The sequence below is a fragment of the Dromiciops gliroides genome, chromosome 3, assembly GCF_019393635.1.
Source record: "Dromiciops gliroides isolate mDroGli1 chromosome 3, mDroGli1.pri, whole genome shotgun sequence".
Lineage (NCBI taxonomy): Eukaryota > Metazoa > Chordata > Mammalia > Microbiotheria > Microbiotheriidae > Dromiciops > Dromiciops gliroides.
In genome coordinates this window covers 512,479,236-512,498,193 of record NC_057863.1, presented here as the reverse complement: position 1 = coordinate 512,498,193, position 18,958 = coordinate 512,479,236, and the positions used below count along the sequence as shown (strand labels likewise).

Here is an 18,958-nt window from a genome sequence, read left to right as displayed (position 1 = left end):
ATTTAATGGAATATTATTATGCTGTAAGAAATGATAAGCAGATGGATTTCAGAAAAACCTGGAAAGACATGAGAGGCAGCTAGGTGGTGAAGTGGATAGAGCACCAGCCCTGGAGTCAGGAGGACCTGAATTCAAATATAGCCTCAGACATTTGACACTTATTGGTTGTGTGACCCTGGGCAAGTCACTTAACCCCAATTGCCTCACCCAAAAAAAAAAAGACTTACATGAATTGATGCTGAGTGAAATGAGCAGAACCAAGAGAATACTGTGATAGACTTAACTCTTCTCAGCAATACAATGATCCCAGACAATGCCAAAATATTTATGGTGGAAAATCCTCTCCACATCCCGGAAAAGAACTATGGATATCTTTCAGTGGCAAGATATATATATCAGGACTACTGGAGATGGCCTAGGATGTTTGAGGAAATTGAGATTAAGTGACTTGTCCAGGGTCACACAACTAGTAAGTATCTCAAGTCAACCTCAGAGCCAGTGCTCTATCCATTGTGCCACTTAGCTGCACCACCAGTTGCCCTTAGTAACCTCTGAATTAAGGCTGACAAGCCATTTCCATCTTCCTAATTATAACATGAGGCAAAAACAAAAACTGTAGTAAACTATATTATAGTACATAAGAACACAGGATCCTAAATTTAGAACCATAAGGTACCTTAAGAATCATAGAATCCCATTGTTGGTGGAGCTGTGAACTGATCCAACCATTCTGGAGAGCAATTTGGAATTATGCCCAAAGGGCTATAAAGCTGTGCATACCCTCTGACCCAGCAATTCCGCTTTTAGGTCTTTTTCCCAAAGAAATCATGGAAGGGGGAAAGGGACCCACATGTACAAAAATATTTATAGCTGCTCTTTACGTGGTAGCAAGGAATTAGAAGTTGAGGGGGTGCCCATCAATTGGGGAATGGCTGGACAAGTTGTGGTATATGAATACAATGGAATACTACTGTGCTGTAAGAAATGATGAGCAGGAGGAGTTCAGAGAAACCTGGAGGGTCTTACGTGAGCTGATGATGAGTGAGATGAGCAGAACCAGAAGAACATTGTACACAGTATCATCAACATTGAGTGTTGACCTACTGTGATGGACTAGATTCTTCTCATCAATGCAATTGTACAGAAGAGTTCCAGGGAACTCATGATAGAAGAGGATCTCCAAATCCAAGAAAAAAAAAAAAAGAACTGTAGAGTATAGATGCTGATTGAACCATACTATTTCTTTTGTTTTGGGTGCTGTTGTTGTTTTTTTTTCTACTTTGAGGTTTTGCATCACTGCTCTGATTTTTTCTCTTGTAACAGGATTAATGCAGAAATAGGATTAATGTTATTATGTGTATATATATGTGTGTATATATATCTATATGTATATGTATATAGATATATAGATATAACCTATATCAGATTACCTGCTGTCTAGGGGAGGGGGGAGGGAGGGGGGGAGGGAGAAAAATCTGAAATTGTAAAGCTTGTATAAACAAAAGTTGAGAACTATCTTTACATGTAATGGAAAAAATAAAATACCTTATATGTTAAAAAAAAAAAAAGACTCATAGAATCCAACCCCCTTCATTTTATAGATGAAGAAACAGATCCAGAAATGTTGTAAATTGCCCAGGGTTACAGTTGGTAAGTGAAAAGCACCGTGATTCTAGAAAGATCCAGTTGAATTTTTTTTTTTGGGTCCAGGAAACTACCTAAAAATACTAAAGTCGGGCATTGGAAATATAACTCAAAATATTTTTCACTGGCTGGCCAAAGTCCTCTGTTTTGTGTGATCTCTATTTTTTATTTGGGTGGGATTTGACATTGGGTGGGACATTAACTTAAGGGTTAATTTTTTACTTAAGTCCACTTGGGAAAAGCTCGCCATCATAATATACCAGGAAAAGTGAAGGGGAAGGTAAAATCAAACAGAGAAAAATTACTGAAAATAGGGGAGAAAAAGGCAAACAAATCTGTAATATGGCTGATACAGACCCATGATGAGGGTTGTGGTTGTCCCAGTTTCACAGATTCCGGATTTCTGCAGAGGCCTCTGGCTCTTACTCTGGCTCTCCCAGACATGTTTATCTGTAAGACAATTTTAATTGCTGAGTAAATCTTCCTCTGGAAATTTGATTCTTTTTTCTCCTAAGAATGTGGCAATAGCTCTATCACCCCCAATGAATAAAAAAAACAAAACCCAATATTGAAACTTCCAAGCTCTGTGCTGGATAAGAATGGGAGGCAAGGGAAGGGGGTCGGTGGGGTGGGGGTGGGGGCAGATTTTTTAAATGCTAAGAGTTTTATGGGATCTTAAGAGCCCCTCTAGCCCAGGCTGTGCCACTTGGTACCTGCCTGCACTCTTCTCTAGCCCTCAGTTTCCTCATCTGTAAAATGAAGTTCTCTAACATGCAAAGTTTAAAAAACAGCAAAGGCGGGGCAGCTAGGCGGCGCAGTGGATAAAGCACCGGCCCTGGATTCAGGAGGACCTGAGTTCAAATCCAGCCTCAGACACTTGACACTTACTATCTGTGTGACCCTGGGCAAGTCACTTAACCCCCACTGCCCTGCCAAAAAAAAAAAAAAGTAATCCTTTGGGGCCAGCTAGGTGGTACAGTGGATAGAGCACTGGCCCTGGATTCAGGAGGGCCTGAGTTCAAATTTGACCTCAGACACTTGACACTTACTAGCTGTGTGATCCTGGGCAAGTCACTTAACCCTCATTGCCCTCCAAAAAATTAATTTTTTTTTTAAAAGAAAGAAGCATTGGGGCAGCTAGGTGGCGGAAGTGGATAAAGCACAGGCCCTGGATTCAGGAGGACCTGAGTTCAAATTTGACCTCAGACACTTGACACTTACTAGCTGTGTGACTCTGGGCAAGTCACTTAACCCCCATTGCCCCACCAAAAAACAAAAACGAAAGAGAAAGAAAGAAGGAAGGAAGGAAGGAAGGAAGGAAGGAAGGAAGGAAGGAAGGAAGGAAGGAAGGAAGGAAGGAAGGAAGGAAGGAAGGAAGGAAGGAAGGAAGGAAGGAAGGAAGGAAGGAAGGAAGGAAGGAAGAAAAGAAAGAAAGAAAGAAACCTTGAAGAAAATAATAATGCAGATTAAGAAGCAGGGGAGGTCGGTGAGCACCATCAAGTATTTGACGCTAGGCGTGCTGAGGAGCTCCTCCCAGAGAACGGATCTGGATCGGGAAGCTAGCGGTCAGACACCCCTTGGGCTAAATGTTTGTCCCTTATCTAGAGTGAAAAGCTTCGTGCAGACCCTACCTGAAACTGCAGAGTCACCGACTCAGATCTCCTCCACTGTGCTCTTGCCTTAGGGCGTAGGACTTTCTACACCCCACGTGGGTTATGACCCAAGCCGGGCTCCACCCCCTCTTAAATTGTCACCCCCACCTCAATACTTTCCCACTACCACTACCACCCCTTCTCCCGCCCAGGTCCCAGGCTCCACCCACCTGGGCACAGAAAAGAGATTCCGTTCATTGTCCCTGAGAACCAGCATCCAGTTAAGTGGGGACTCCCTGAGACCTACTCTGAGTTCTGAGAGGCCTCAGACTCGATATTCAAACCATCCTTCTTTCTTTTTTTCTTTCTTGAAAATGTATAGGGGCAAGGGCAGCTAGATGGCGCAGTGGATAGAGCACCGGCCCTGGAGTCAGGAGGACCTGAGTTCAAATCCGGCCTCAGACACTTAACACTTACTAGGTGTGTGACCTTGGGCAAGTCACTTAACTCCAATTGCCTCACTAAAAAAAAAAAAGAAAGAAAATGTATAGGGGCAGCTAGGTGGCTCAGTCAGGAGGATCTGAGTTCAAATCCAGTCTTAGACACTTGATACTTACTAGCTGTATGACCTTGGGTAAGTCATTTAACCCCAATTGCCTCACCAAAAAAAGAAAAAATGTTTATATTTTATTTTTTCAAATTCCATGTAAAACAATTTTTTTAACATTCATTTTTAAATTTTTGACTTCCAAATTCTTGCCTCTCCTTGAGAAGGCAAGCGATTTGATATAGATTATACACGTGCATTCCGTCAGGCAAAACATGTTTTCATATTAACCTTGGTTGCAAAAGAAAACACAGGGGCAGCTAGATGGGGCAGTGGATAGAGCACCGGCCCTGAATTCAGGAGTACCTGAGTTCAAATCTGGTCTCAGACACTTAACACTTACTAGCTGTGTGACCCTGTGCAAGTCACTTAACCCCAATTGCCTCACCAAAAAAAAAAAAAGCCAACAAGAAAAATAGTTTAAAAAAAGGATGCTTTGATCTGCATTCAGACTCCATCAGGTTTTTTTTGAGGAGGGAGGGGAGTGAGGCAATTGGGGTTAAGTGACTTGCCCAGGGTCACACAGCTGGTACAAGTCAAGTGTCTGAGGTCAGATTTGAACTCAGGTCCTCCTGACTTCGCCACCTAGCTGCCCCTCCATCAGTTCTTTCTCTGGAGGTGGATAGCATTCTTTATATGAGTCCTTCAGAATCATCTTAGATCATTGTATTCCTGAGAATAGCTAAATCATTCATAATTGATCAATGCACAATGTTGCTGTTATTGGTTCTGCTAACTTCACTCTTCATCAGTTCATGTAAGTCTTTCCAGCTTTTTTTGAAAGCATCCTGCTAGTCATTTCTTATAACACAATCATACTGCATCACAATCATATACCACAACTTGTTAGGCCATTCCCCACTTGCTGGGCATACCCTCAATTTCCACTTCTTTGCCGGCACAAAAAGAGCTGCCATAAATATTTTTGTATATATATGTAATTTTCCTTTTTTTTAAATCTCTTTGGGATACAGACCTAGCAATGGTATTGCTGGATAGGCCTTTGGGCATAGTTCCAAATTGCTCTCCAGAATGGGTGAATCAGTTCACAACACAAATAGTGCATTACTGTCCTAATTCTTCCACATCTCTCCCCCACCACCACCATTTTCCTTTTCTGTTATATCAACCAATCTGATTCATGTGAAGTGGTAACTCATAGTTGTTTTAATTTGTATTTCTCTAATCAATAGTGATTTAGAACATTTTAAAAATATTTTTGTAATATTCATCCATTTCAGTTAGATTGTTAGATTTATTGGCATATAATTGAGCAAAAATAATTCCTAATAATTGCTTTAATTTTTTCTTCATTGGTGGTGAATTCATCCTTTTAATTTTTGATACTATTGATTGGTTTTCTTCTTTCTTTTTTAACAAATTAACCAATTGTTTTTCTGGCTTATTGGAGCTTTTTTTTCCTTTTCACAAAACCAGTTCCTGGTTTTATTTATTAGTTCAATGGTTTTCTTTCAGTTTTATTAATCTCTTTTTTGATTTTCAGGATTTCCAATTTGGTTTTTAGTTGGGGATTTTTATTTTGTTCTTTTTCTAGTTGTTGTTACATGCCCAATTCATTGATCTGCTCTTTCTCTCTTTTATTATTTATTAAGTGTTAGAGATACAAATTTCCCATAAGTACTGCTTTGGCTGCATCTCATAAATTTTGGTATGCTGTCTCATTGCTAGTATTTTCTTTAATAAAATTATTGTTTTGGGGGCAGCTAGGTGGCTCAGTGGATAAAGCACCAGCCCCGGATTCAGGAGTTCCTGAGTTCAAATCCGGCCTCAGACACTTGACACTTACTAGCTGTGTGACCCTGGGCAAGTCACTTAACCCCCATTGCCCCGCAAAAAAAAAAAAAAAAAAAATATATATATATATATATTATGGAAATGCTTGTTCTATACCATAAATTAAAAATAAAATAACTTAAAAAAAAAAAAACCAAAGTCATGGGAAAGGGAAATGGAATGTTTTGTAACAGGAATAGCAAATAGGCCACTTTGGCTGGAATGTACTACAGTACCTGAATGACAGTAATGAATTGTAAGGGTGGCAGCTAGACTGCCAAAGGTTTTAAATGTCATTTTATCCTAGAAGCAAATTGTTTTAAAGGTGTTCTATAGTCATGCCATTTCTATGCATACCTGCTAGCAACAAAATCCCTGACCTTAACCTCACTGATTTCCCAACATTCTCAACTAGCTGGTAGCCTTCCTGTTCATTCGGTGTCTAGGACAAGTCAGCTAATCTCTCTGAACTTAGTCCCCCCATCTGTAAAAGGGGGAGAATATCTGTAGTAGCTACTTCATAGGGTTGTTTTAAAGCTCCATTATAGGCAAAGCAATTTGTGATTTTAAAGAGCTTCATAAATGCTTATTTGATTTTTGGAGAGGAAGAGCAACAGAAGATAAAGTGGTAGACTTGGAACCAGGAAGATTTGGGATAAATCATTGAGGGTCCCGGAAACTCCGTTCTTCCATCTGTAAAACAGGCATATTATTTATTGTACCTACTTGATAGGGTTTCCATGAGGCTTGAATGAGATAATGTATATAAAGGGCTTTAAAAACATAAAAGTGGGGGGCAGCTAGGTGTCGCAGTGGATAAAGCACCGGCCCTGGATTCAGAAGGAACTGAGTTCAAATCCTGCCTCAGACACTTGATACTTACTAGCTGTGTGACCCTGAGCAAGTCACTTAACCCTCATGGCCCCGCCAAAAAAAAAAAAAAGTATATAAGCTCCTTGAGGGTAGGAACTGTGTCCCTTTTTTGTCCATCTCCAGAATCTAGCGTAGGACCTTTGCACATAGTAGTTTCTCAATAAATATATGTTTGCCTCAGTTTCTTCAGCTGAGAAGGAAATAGCAAACCACTCCAGTATCTTTGCCAAGAAAACCCAAATTGAGTCATAAAGAGTCCTACATGATTTAGAAGACTGAAAAACAACAACAATCAAGCTCTAGAAATAGTTACAGGGAATATGCAAATGGATGTCATTAAAGAGATGATATTTACCTAAGCCCTGGACATCCTGAATGGGACAATACTTCAGTGTAACTGCTGGTCTTGACTTGGGTAAATCCTTTAACTTTCAAGATCCATTTTATGCACAAAGTCCTGAGCTTAGCACGGTGGGGAGACGTGAAGATGTATCGGACACACCAATCCCTACCTTCCGGCAATGTGTGATTTAGTGGAGGGCCAGAAAAATGTATGAATACATAGGATATGTATCATAAAGGGGGAGCAAAGAATATACAGAAGTGATTCGGAGGAATTAACTCATTTGTATGAGAACCGTGCCTCCTATTTTCCAGAAAAAAAATGAGGCCATTCACCATGAGTTCCCTCTTCTCCCCTCTTCCTCTCTCTTATGACTCACATGCCTTCTGCCAGTCTTTCCTCCTTCACCTCCAGCTCAAGTGATAAAGTGGCCTTAGTCCTTACCAAGACTAACCCCTCTACTTGTTTAGGCGATCCCATTCCATCCTGTCTCCTCCAACAGATGGTGCTCTCCATTGTCTCTATTCTTTCACTTATTTTCAACCTCTCCGTCTCTATTGCTTCATTCCCTACTGCCCACAAATATGCCCATTTCTCTCCCACCCTGAAAAAATCCCTCACTTGTTCCTGCCATTTCTGCTACCTAATGTCCTATATCTCTTCTGCCTTTTGTATCTTCAAAAAGATCATCTACAATAGGTGCTTCCACTTTCTCTCCTCACTCTCTCTTAATCCTTTATAATCTGGCTTCCCACTTTATCATTCCACTGAAACTTCTCTCCCCAAAGTTACTAATGACTTCTTAGTTGCCATATCCAATGACCTTTTTTCCTCATTCACCTCGACCTTTCTGCAACCTTTGACACAGTGGCACTCTCTTTTCCTTGATGCGCTCTGCTCTCTAGGTTTTCAGGGCACCACTCCATCCTAGTTTTCCTCCTACCTCTCTGACTACTCCTTTTCTGTTTCCTTTATTGGTGCTTCTTCTTGATCATATCTTGGTGTCCCTCAGGGTTCTATCCTGGAATATCTTCTCTTCTTCTTCCTCTATACTACTTCAGTTAGTAATTTCATCAGCTCCCATGTAATTACCATTTCTATGTGAATGATTTTCAAATCTACCAATACACTTTTTTTTTTGGTGGGGCAATGGGGGTTAAGTGACTTGCCCAGGGTCACACAGCTGGTAAGTGTCAAGTGGCTGAGGCTGGATTTGAACTCAGGACCTCCTGAATCCCGGGACAGTGCTTTATCCACTGCACCACCTAGCTGCCCCAAATCTACTATCCTGCTCCAGTCTCTCTGCTGACCTCCAATCTCACATCTCCAACTGCCTTTCATACATCTCAAACTGGATATTCATCATACAGCTTGAACCCAGTATGTCCAAAGCAGAACTCATTATCATTCCCCGTAAATTTTCTCACAATTGTACATCTCAAGCAACCCATATGTCATCTGAAAACTGGCCCAATACTGATCAATCAGTATTGTTTCCATGTTCCTTTGGTTGTTTAGAGACACTTGGCTGAGGGGAAGGTAGAAGAGACATTTTTTTTTTTCTGAATTCAGGGAATTGCACCTGTTTGCTTTCCCCCATCCAACTTGGAAAGTTCCTAATATTTCCTCCAATTAGAAATCAGATTACCTAATGTTTTATTGTTTCCTTTTAATTAATTGGCCTGGGGCAGCTAGGTGGTGTGGTGGATAAAGCACTGTTCCCGGATTCAGGAGGACATGAGTTCAAATCTGGCCTCAGACACTTGACACTGACTAGCAGTGTGACCCTGAGCAAGTCACTTAACCCTCATTGCCCTGAAAAAACAAACAGAACAAAGAGTCAGTAGGAGGGACAATCTCTCTGTCCCACATGCCTCGAATATTCTCCCTCTTCCACTCTGACTACTAATACACTGGTGAGGGAGCTGTGAACACATCCAATCATTCTGTAAAGCAATTTAGAACTATATTCCCCCCAAAAAAATCATGAAGCTGTGTAAAACCTTTGATCTGGTGAAATCACTACTAAGCATATAGTGGGAATGGGCGAAAGACAGAGGGAAAGGACTAACTAATGCATACAAAAATATTTATAGCAGTGCTTTAGATTGTAGTAAACAGTAGAAATAAAGTGAGTTCCCATCAGTTAGAGAATGGATGAGTACATTGAAGCGTATGAATGTGATCTAAGTAGTATTTTATTTTTTCTATATGTAAAGATAGTTTTCAATATTCATTTTTATAAGATTTTGAGTTCCAAATTTTTCTCCCTCTTTCCCTTCACTCCCCCGTCCCCAAGATGTCAAGCAATCTCATATAGGTTATATGTGTACAATTACATTAAAAATATTTCCACATTGGTCATGTTGTGAAAGAAGAATCAGAACCAAAGGGGGAAACCTCAAAAAAGAAAAAGAAGCAACACAAAAAGTAAAAAATACCATGTTCAATCTGCATTCAGATGTCCACAGTTCTTTTTCTGACTGTGGAGAACATTTTCCATTATGAGTCCTTTGGAATTGTCTTAGATCATTGTATTGCTGAGAAGAACTAAGTCTATCACACCTGATCATCACAGAATGTGAAGCATGTGAATGTAATGGAATATTATTATGCTTTAAGAAATAAATACTGGGGGCAGCTGGGTGGCATAGTAGATAGAGCACCAGCCCTGGATTCAGGAGGACCTGAGTTCAAATCTGGCCTCAGAGATCTAACACTTACTAGCTGTGTGACCCTGAGCAAGTCACTTAACTCCAATTGCCTCCCCCCCCCAAAAAAAATATATATATATCAGAAAAGAAATAAATACTGAGAAGCAACATGTTATGGAGAATAGAGCTAGCTTCAAACCAGGAAGACCTGGGTTCAAGTACACTCTCTGACACTTACTGGTTATGTGACCTTGGGTTAGTCACTTAGCCCTCTCAGTACTCTAGGCAGCTCTGCATAAGTAGGGGTAATCTCTTCACTGAGACTATCTTGCATCAATGAAATCACAGGTACAGTTCCTATCCCTATAACTTTTCTTAAAAATGCTAAATATGCAGCTCTTTTTGTAGTGCTTAAGAATTAGAAATCAAAGGAATGCCCATCAGTTGGGCTAAACAAGCTGTGGTATATGATTGTAATGGAATATTGTGTTATAAGAAATGACAAACTGGATGATTTCAGAAAGGCCTGGAAAGACTTGTATGAATTGATGTATAGTGAAGTGAGCAGAACCAGGAGAACGTTGTACACAGAGACAGCAATATTGTACAATGAAGAATTGTGACTTAACTATTCTCATCATTACAATGATCCAAGACAATCCCAAAGGACTAATGAAGAAACATACTATCCACCTTCAAAGAAAGAATTGATATTGATGGAACACAGACAGAAGCATGCTACTTTTCACTTTCATTTTTTTCTTTTATTTGCGTTTTGTTGTACAAAATTACTAATATGGTAATGTTTTATATAATTACACAAGTATAACCTATATCTGATTGCTTATCACCTCAAGGAAGGGAGAGGGGAGGGAGGGAAGGAGGTATAGAATTTGGAACTCAAAACTTTAAATAAAAATGTTTATTAATATTTTTTAAAAGCAATGGAAACAAAAAAAAGAACTGTGGAATATGGATGCTGATTGGATCATACTATTTCTTTTGTTTTTGGTGCTGTTTTTCTTTTTTGAGGTTTTTTTCCTTTTTACTCTGATTTTTCTCATATAACATGACTAATGCAGAAATGTGTTTGATGTTATTGTATGTATATATATATATATATATATAACCTATATCAGATTACCTGCTATTTAGGGGAGGGGGGAAGGAAGGAAGAAAAATTTGAAATTGGAAATCTTATATAAACAAATGTTGAAAACTAAAAAAAAAATAAAAGCAATGGAAACAAAGAAAAAAATTTAATGATGAATATGATAGATTTAGAAAATCTGAGATTTGTATGAACTGATTCAGAGTGAACAAAAGAACAATGTATACTATGACCAAAATAATATAAAACAAATTAACTCTAAAAGACTTTAGAGTTCTGATCATTTCAGTGACCAATCATGACCTCAGAAGATTGATAAAGTATGCTTCCCACCACTTGGCAAAGAGGGAATGGACTAGAGATGATGGACTAAAGGTTTTCTTAGGTCTGTTTGCTTCACTTTGGGTCAGTTCCTTTAAATTTTCCATGTTTCTCTATATTTCCAATATTCTTTACAATATTCATCATTTATTATTTACATACCAAAATTTGTTTAGCCATCTCCACAATTGAAGGGCATCCATTGGTTTCCAGTTCTGTAAAAGTTGTTACAAAATCTCATTTTAAATAATAATACTGGGGGTAGCTAGGTGACACAGTGGATAGAGCACTGGCCCTGGAGTCAGGAGTACCTGAGTTCAAATCTAGCCTCAGACACTTAACACTTACTAGCTGTGTGACCCTGGGCAAGTTACTTAACCCCAATTGCCTCACTAAAAATAATAATAATAATAATAATAATAATAATAATAATAATAATAATAATAATAATAATAATAATAATACTGGGCAGCTAGATGATAAAGTGGATGGAGTGCTGGGCCTGGAATCAGAAAGGCTTCTCTTCGTGAGTTCAACTCCAAATTCAGAAACTTACTAGCTATGTGACCCTGGACAAGTCACTTAACCCCATTTGCCTTAGTTTCCTCTTCCATGAAATGAATTGGAGAAGGAAATGGCAAACCAAGCCAGCATTTTTGCTGAAAACAAAACAAAACAAATAGGATCACAAAGAATCAGACACAACTCAACAACAACAACAAGTTGGTCTTCCAAGGTATTCCATTAATGCATGACCTCAGGGAAGTTACATTCTTGAACAATCTTTAGATAAGTTGGATTTCAGAGATCCCTGGGTAAAAGCAGGTTCGGAAACAAACTTTTACAGACATAGTCAGTATATTTATTTTACTTGACTATTCTTTTTTTGGGGGGGAGGGGTAGGTCAATGGGGGTTAAGTGACTTGCCCAGGGTCACACAGCTAGTAAGTGTCAAGTGTCTGAGGCTGGATTTGAACTCAGGTCCTCCTGAATCCAGGGCTGGTGCTTTATCCACTGTGTCACCTAGCTGCCCCCTACTTGATTATTCTTAATGATTATAAAGGAGAGTTTCCATTAGAGGGAAGAGGAAGCTGGTTGGTATTATAGGCCAGGCTTCACTATGGCTGGTAGTTCAGGTTCAAGATCGAAGCCAAACAATAAATCAACAAACCTTTATTATTTTTTTTAACAAGCCTTTATTAACAGTTTATTATGTAACAGATGCCATGCTAAATGCTAAAAAGCCAAAGAAAAATTTTTTTAAAAAATCCCTCACCTTGAGGAGTTTATATTCTAATGGAGAAGATGACATATGTAAATCAGTAAATACAACATAAATACAGAATAGAAGGAAGATGACCTTAAGAAGAGATGGCAGTAGCAGTTGGGGTGAGCAGGAAAGGCTTCCTGGAGGAGGTGGTAATCAATCTGAGTCTTAAATGAAAGTAGGGATTCTGATCATTGGATGTTGAGAGGGAGATCATTCAGGTATCAGAAACAGCCAGTATAAGAGCACAGAGAGAGACAAGAGGAAGAAGGCCAGCATTGTTGTACTGGAACAAGGATAAAATGGAAGAAGACTAGAAAAATAAGAAGGGGACAGGTTGTAAAGGACTTTAAATGTCAAGAAAGGTCTTTATATTTGATTCTTAAGACAGGAAGACCAGCTAGAAGGCTATCTTTTTTTTTTTTTTGGCAGGGCAATGAGGGTTAAGTGACTTGCCCAGGGTCACACAACTAGTAAGTGTCAAGTATCTGAAGCTGAATTTGAACTCAGGTCCTCCTGCATTCAAGGCCAGTGCTTTATCCACTGTACCACCTAGCGGCCCCCAAAAGGCTCTCTTAATAGTCTAGGTAAGAGATGATAAAGGCCTGGCTTAAGGTGACTGGGTAAGTAGAGAAAAGGAAATGTGCGTGAGAGATGTTCTAGAGAAAGAAATCATTAGATTTGGCAACTGATTAAATATGGAGAGAGACACAGAAAAAGAGACAAAGACAGAGAGAGACAAAAGCACAGACATGCAGAGAGAGAAATTAAAGATGATGTTGAAGTTGTGAACCTGAGTGACAAAGGATGATGGTACCTGGACTGTTAGAGGGAAGTTGAGAAGAGAGAAGGATTTGGTAAAAGATGATTAATTCTGTTTTAGACATATTGATGCTAAGATATCTGTGGGACATGAAGTTAAAAATATAGAAGAGGCAGTCAGTGAGACAAGACTATTTCTCACGAGAGAGGGTTAGGTTGGATATAGGCTGGGCATCATCTGCACGGACATGTTAATTGCACCTCTGGGAGCTGATGAGATCACCAAGCGTGAGAGGGAAAAAAAAGAAAAGAGAAAAAAGAAGACCCAGGACAGAACCCTGGGAAATACCAACAGTTAGTGGATATGACTTGGATAAAGACCCAGCAAGAGAGACTAAGGTGGGGCAGCTAGGTGGTGAAGTGGATAAAGCACCAGCCCTGGATTCAAGAGGACTTGAGTTCAATTGCGGCCTCAGACACTTGTCACTTACTAGCTGTGTGATCCTGGGCAAGTCACTTTATCCCAGTTCACGCGCGTGCACACACACACACACACACACACACACACACACACACACACACACACACACAAAAGAGGGGGGGGGAGAAAATGAGGAGTGTCTAGAGCAGAGGTAAGCCTGAGAGAGTGTCACAAAAAAACAAAACACCAAAGAGAAGAGAGTATACAGGAGGAAAAGGCAACGGACAGTGAAAAGACCCTTTGCTCTAGAAATTAAGAGATTATTGGGGGGCAGCTAGGTGGCGCAGTGGATAGAGCACCGGCCCTGGAGTCAGGAGTACCTGAGTTCAAATCCGACTTCAGACACTTAACACTTACTAGCTGTGTGACCCTGGGCAAGTCACTTAACCCCAATTGCCTCACTAAAAATTAAAAAAAAAAAAGAGATTATTGGTAATTTTGGAAAGAGCAATTTCAGTTGACTGGTGAGGTCAGAAGCCAGATTGCAGAGAATTAGGAAGAGGGAAACAAAAGGAAACAGAGGCATATATAGTGAATAGCTATTTCAAAAAGTTTGGAGAGGAGAGTTGGAAATATATAGGACAATACCTGGCAGGTAGGGTCTAGTAAGGGTTTTTTGTTTTCTTTTCTTTTGTTTGCTTACATGGTTTTTGTTTGTTTGTTTTTTAAAAATGATAGAAGCATGGGCATATTTGTAGGCAGCACAGAAGGACCCAGTAGATGAGAAATTGAAAATTAGAGAAAGAGTGGAGAATGATAATAGGAACAATCTGCTAGAAAAGACAGAAGAATATGGACCCAAAGTTACATGTAGAGGGGTGGAGAAGGGCTACTTCATAATTAGAGACAGATGTGAAGGAGAAGATGGTCAAAGATAATGTCTGAGGGACTTTAGATGATGAGGAGGGGAAAAGGGAAACTCTCAGAAAATGACCTCAATGTCTACAGTAAAGTATAAAGAAGGAAAGGTCCTCAGCAGAGCAGCTGGGAATAGGGAGGGGCATGAAGAGTTTGAAATTAGAAAGGTTTAGAACAGTTGTTTCAATGAGTGGGATAGGAAATCAATTTAGGGAGAAGCATCAGGATTGCTGCAGCAAAAGCCCAATTTACATTAGTTAGCATAAATTTGTAGTGGACCTATTCAGTATGGGTCAGAGATTTCGTCTAGTTGCACTCAGTAGCATGTGAATAGGAGGGAAGGAGGAAGATGGTGGAAGTAATATAGGCATGGGGTGGGACAAGGTATGATTGTCAATAAGACAGAGAGGCAAAGGATTTAGAAATAGAGAATAGTATAAAGATGAACTGGTTCCTGGGGGTGGCTAGGTGGCGCAGTGGATAAAGCACCAGCCCTGGATTCAGGAGTACGTGAGTTCAAATCTTACCTCAGACACTTGATACTTACTAGCTGTGTGACCCTGGGCAAGTCACTTAACCCCCATTGCCCTGCCCAAAAAAACAAAAACAATAACAAAAACAAGATGAATTGGTTCCCCAAGGGCTTAGAACTGGGAAGAAAACAGAGAACACAGTTGATAACCTAAGGAATAATACCAAGGTCATGGTGAGGAGTGGGTTTAAGAGAAATAAAACACAGGGAGAGGGGGGGGAAACACAGAAAGAGAAAAGATTTTGACCAGATAAAGGAAATTTAGAATTCTTGAACGTAGAAGTGGAACACTTGTGGGTGATGGCAAGATCAAGGGTATGATCATCCCTGTGTTTTACTGAAATAGAAGGTAGAAGTAGATCTTGAAAGTTAAGTAGATTGAGGAATTTATAAATTGGGGGGCTTGAGGAAACTCAACAACACTCTCAAAATCCCAAGAATTAAAGAATGAAGGTGAAGAGAAAGACTGTGAGCCAGGTACTGAACTCCTCAGGAAAGGGAAGGGAAGACCTTATAGATCAGCAGAAAACAGCTACTATAATCTGGATTGGGGGATAAATTGGGCTAGAACAAATCCCAGAAAAGGAGAAGTTGCTGAGTTATGGGATAGAAGAAAATTCTGGAAACGGCAATGGGATACAATGAGTATTCTGACTTCCCCACCACAACCAGTGATGACAAAGGTGGGAGTGCAATTAGTATTAGAAAGAGTAAGGGGGGGGCGCCCCCCCCCCCGGCAGCTAGGTGGCACAGTGGGTAAAGAACCAGCCCTGGATTCAGGAGGACCTGAGTTCAAATCTGCCCTCAGACACTTGACACTTACTAGCTGTGTGACCCTGGGCAAGTCACTTAACCCTCATTGCCCCCCCCCCAAAAAAAAAAGAAAGAAAGAAAGAAAGAAAGAAAGAAAGAAAGAAAGAATGAAAGAAAGAAAGAAAGAAAGAAAGAAAGAAAGAAAGAAAGAAAGAAAGAAAGAAAGAGTAGCCAAGGATGCAATGTCTTCAGGAGGACTCCAGGTCTCAGTGAAGGCCAAAAAAGGCAAGGAGAAAGAGGGGGAATGGAAGAAGAAGGAAGAAGAAAAGAGATGAAAAGAAAGAAAAGTGAGTTAGTGAAACTGAAAAGAAGACAGATACAAGTTCAGAAAAAAATACATGGAACTATCAAGCTACATTCAATATACATTTTTTAAAAGCTATACTTAAGTCATTTCATTTAAGTCAAGCATTTATTAAGCATTTTCTGTGTCAGATACTGTGCTAAAAGTTGGTAATACAAATACAAGCAGAAAGATAGTCCCTGCCCTCAAGGAGCTTACATCTAACGGGAGAAGATAACACATTAAAAAAAAAAAAAGTGAAAGAGGGGAGCGATCATTTATTAGGAACATGGTAGAGAAACTGAGGTGTGTAGACTGGAGAGGAATGATGGCATGGTTGGCCTAGCAGTTGTCCTTAAAATGGAGATTCTATAATGAATCAGCCAATCAGAAGAAGAAACTACAGGGCACAAGATAATTCTAGTGTAAGAAGTCTAGTTGGTGGGGGGCAGCTAGGTGGCGCAGTGGATAGAGCACTGGCCCTGGAGTCAGGAGGACCTGAGTTCAAATGTGACCTCAGATACTTGACACTATCTGTGTGACCTTGGGCAAGTCACTTAACCCTCATTGCTCAAACAAAAAACAAAAAACAACAAAAAAAAGAAGTCTAGGTGGTAAGAAATGAACTTCTAGGGTAGATAAGTTTCTGGGGTGTTCATGGTAAAGAAAGTCCTGAGAGTTGGGAGGACAGCCTGGAGTAAAATAACATACAAAAGTTTAGAGTCTTGTATGTAGTCCTTTTTTTCTGTTCTTCTTTGTTTATTGAAATGTTTATATTTGGGGCGGTGAGGTGGCACAGTGGATAAAGCATCAGCCCTGGATTCAGGAGGACCTGAGTTCAAATCTAGCCTCAGACACTTGACATTTCCGATCTGTGTGACCCTGGGCAATTCACTTAAGCCTCATTGCCCCGCCAAAAAATAAATGTTTATGGTTTATGTTCTTTGATGTTTGTTAAGGTCCCAATGGTGGTGGAGGTGGGGGTGGGGTGTCCTCATATGTTTAAAAAAAAAAAACATGAGGGGGTTAGAATACATTAGAAGATGGGACTCCTAGATGGCACAGTGGATAAAGTGTCAGGCCTGGAGTCCAGAAGACTCCTCTTCCTGAGTTCCAACCTGGCCTCAGACACTTACTAACTGTGTGACCCTGGGTAAGTCACTTAACTTTGCCTCAGTTTCCTCATCTGCAAAAATGAGCTGGAGAAAGAAATAGCAAACCATTCCAGTATCTTTGCCAAGAAAACCTCTGATGGTGTCATGGAGAGTCCAACATGACTGAAAAAAACTCAAAAAACATACCTGAGAAATAGTCATATCGCTTTTGCTTAAAGACCTCCAATAAACTGGGAACCCACTACCTCTTAAGATAGACTAATCTACTTTTGGACAGTTCTAATTGTTTGGAATTTTTCTCTTATATCAAGCTTAAATTTACCTTTTCATAATTTTCATTCATTTATCCTAGTTCTGCCCAATGGACCAAGATGATCTAGTCAATCTCTTTTTATTCTGAATAAACAGCACTTAAATCAACTTAAACATCTTTTTAAAGACCTCTAGAGAAGGAAATCCTACTGTAGGTTGTTCCCATTTTAGCACAACATTTTGTACATAGTCGAGCTTAATAAACATTTGAATAGATTGAATTGAATTGAATTCATATTTAACACCTTTTTACCCCACCCCTTTCACCCCTTGTCACACCCTCTTCACTCCAACCACCCACCCTAGTCATCTCCAAGTTATGTAGCTTGCCCTCTGGCCTCCTCTCTCTCACCAGAGCCAAGAAGGTTGGGGTCTGATTGGTGGATGAGTTTTTCACCTTATTGTATCAAGTTCCTGGTCTATTACCAAGTTTCTAGACATTCCCAAATTGTGCTATCCTCCGTCCTCCTCTTCTCCTTTTCACCTTTAGCTCCCCTTTATGTGCTATATTTCCGGGGATGCGTTGGAGTCTTCTCAAACAGACTCTTAATAAACCGACTTAGATTTTCAGTGTAAGCATTTATACCTCATAGATAGGCAAACACTAAATCAGGGCTTGATTTATTGTTGATTGCCTTGTCTTTAAAAAGTGATCTAGAAAACGGTTAATAATGCAGATTGAACTTAAAAGTCTGAGTTGGGTGTTAAACAGTCTTCCTCTTTTATAATGTAAGGTCTTTGAGGGCAGCAACTGTCTTGCTTATTTGTTCTTTTATCTCTTGGCTTAGTATAATCCCTGGTGGGAAGATTCATGCAAAATGTCTTTCATCACTCAGCTACTGTGATCAGTACAATGATCCACAACAATTCCAAAGGCCCCATGATGAAAAATGCTATCTACCTCTGGAGAGACACCTGAATGAAGCACATTTTTTTTCCACTTTATTTTTCTTGCTTTTTAATTTTTTTTTATGTTTTGCAACATGGCTAATATAGAAATGTGTTTTGCCCAAGAGGCAGGAGGGTCAAAAGTAAAAAAAATGAGGGTACAAAGGAGAAGGAATACTCATTCCAGGGTGTCTGTTAGCAGAAGAGAAACTCTGAGATCCTCCACCGGTTCACAGGAATATATGTCCTTCTTTTTTCTACTGTTTGATTCTGAGGGGACAAAGAGTTTATTAGGTCCTCTGACTGGGCTGGGTATTGAGGTTCCAACCAATCTCCCTGTAAAAATTTAGAAAGGGTTTGATTTGTATAAACCCCAACGGAGCCATTCTAATTCAGGTGAATCTGAGAGATGAAGGCAGGACCTTTATAACTCTAGAGTGATTTGGGAAGGTCAAAGCTAGGAATGATTTCATCGAGAAGGGCTTTTGTTACATCCTGCCCTTTTCCTGTTCTGCTGGGAAAGGCTTCTACCCATCAGTTAAAGACCTACCAAGACTAAAAGTACTCTTCACCTGGTAGTTCCCCTGACTCCAAGGCCGGTGCTCTATCCACTGTGCCACCTAGCTGCCCACTATCTCCATTTTAAAGGACAGCAGTGGATAGAGCATCGGCACTGGATTCAGGAGCACCTGAGTTCAAATTCGGCCT

General features: G+C 40.0%; 1 protein-coding gene across 1 annotated transcript in view; it reads right to left on the bottom strand.

Moving 5' to 3' along the window:
* Positions 1 to 2,088, bottom strand: part of PIWIL4 (piwi like RNA-mediated gene silencing 4) — a 71,603-nt gene extending 69,515 nt beyond the window's left edge. The window contains exon 1 of the mRNA XM_043997329.1: positions 2,002 to 2,088. Within this exon, the coding sequence (XP_043853264.1) occupies positions 2,002 to 2,088 (87 nt within the window). The remainder of the gene's footprint in view (positions 1 to 2,001) is intronic.
* Positions 2,089 to 18,958: the final 16,870 nt, after the last annotated feature.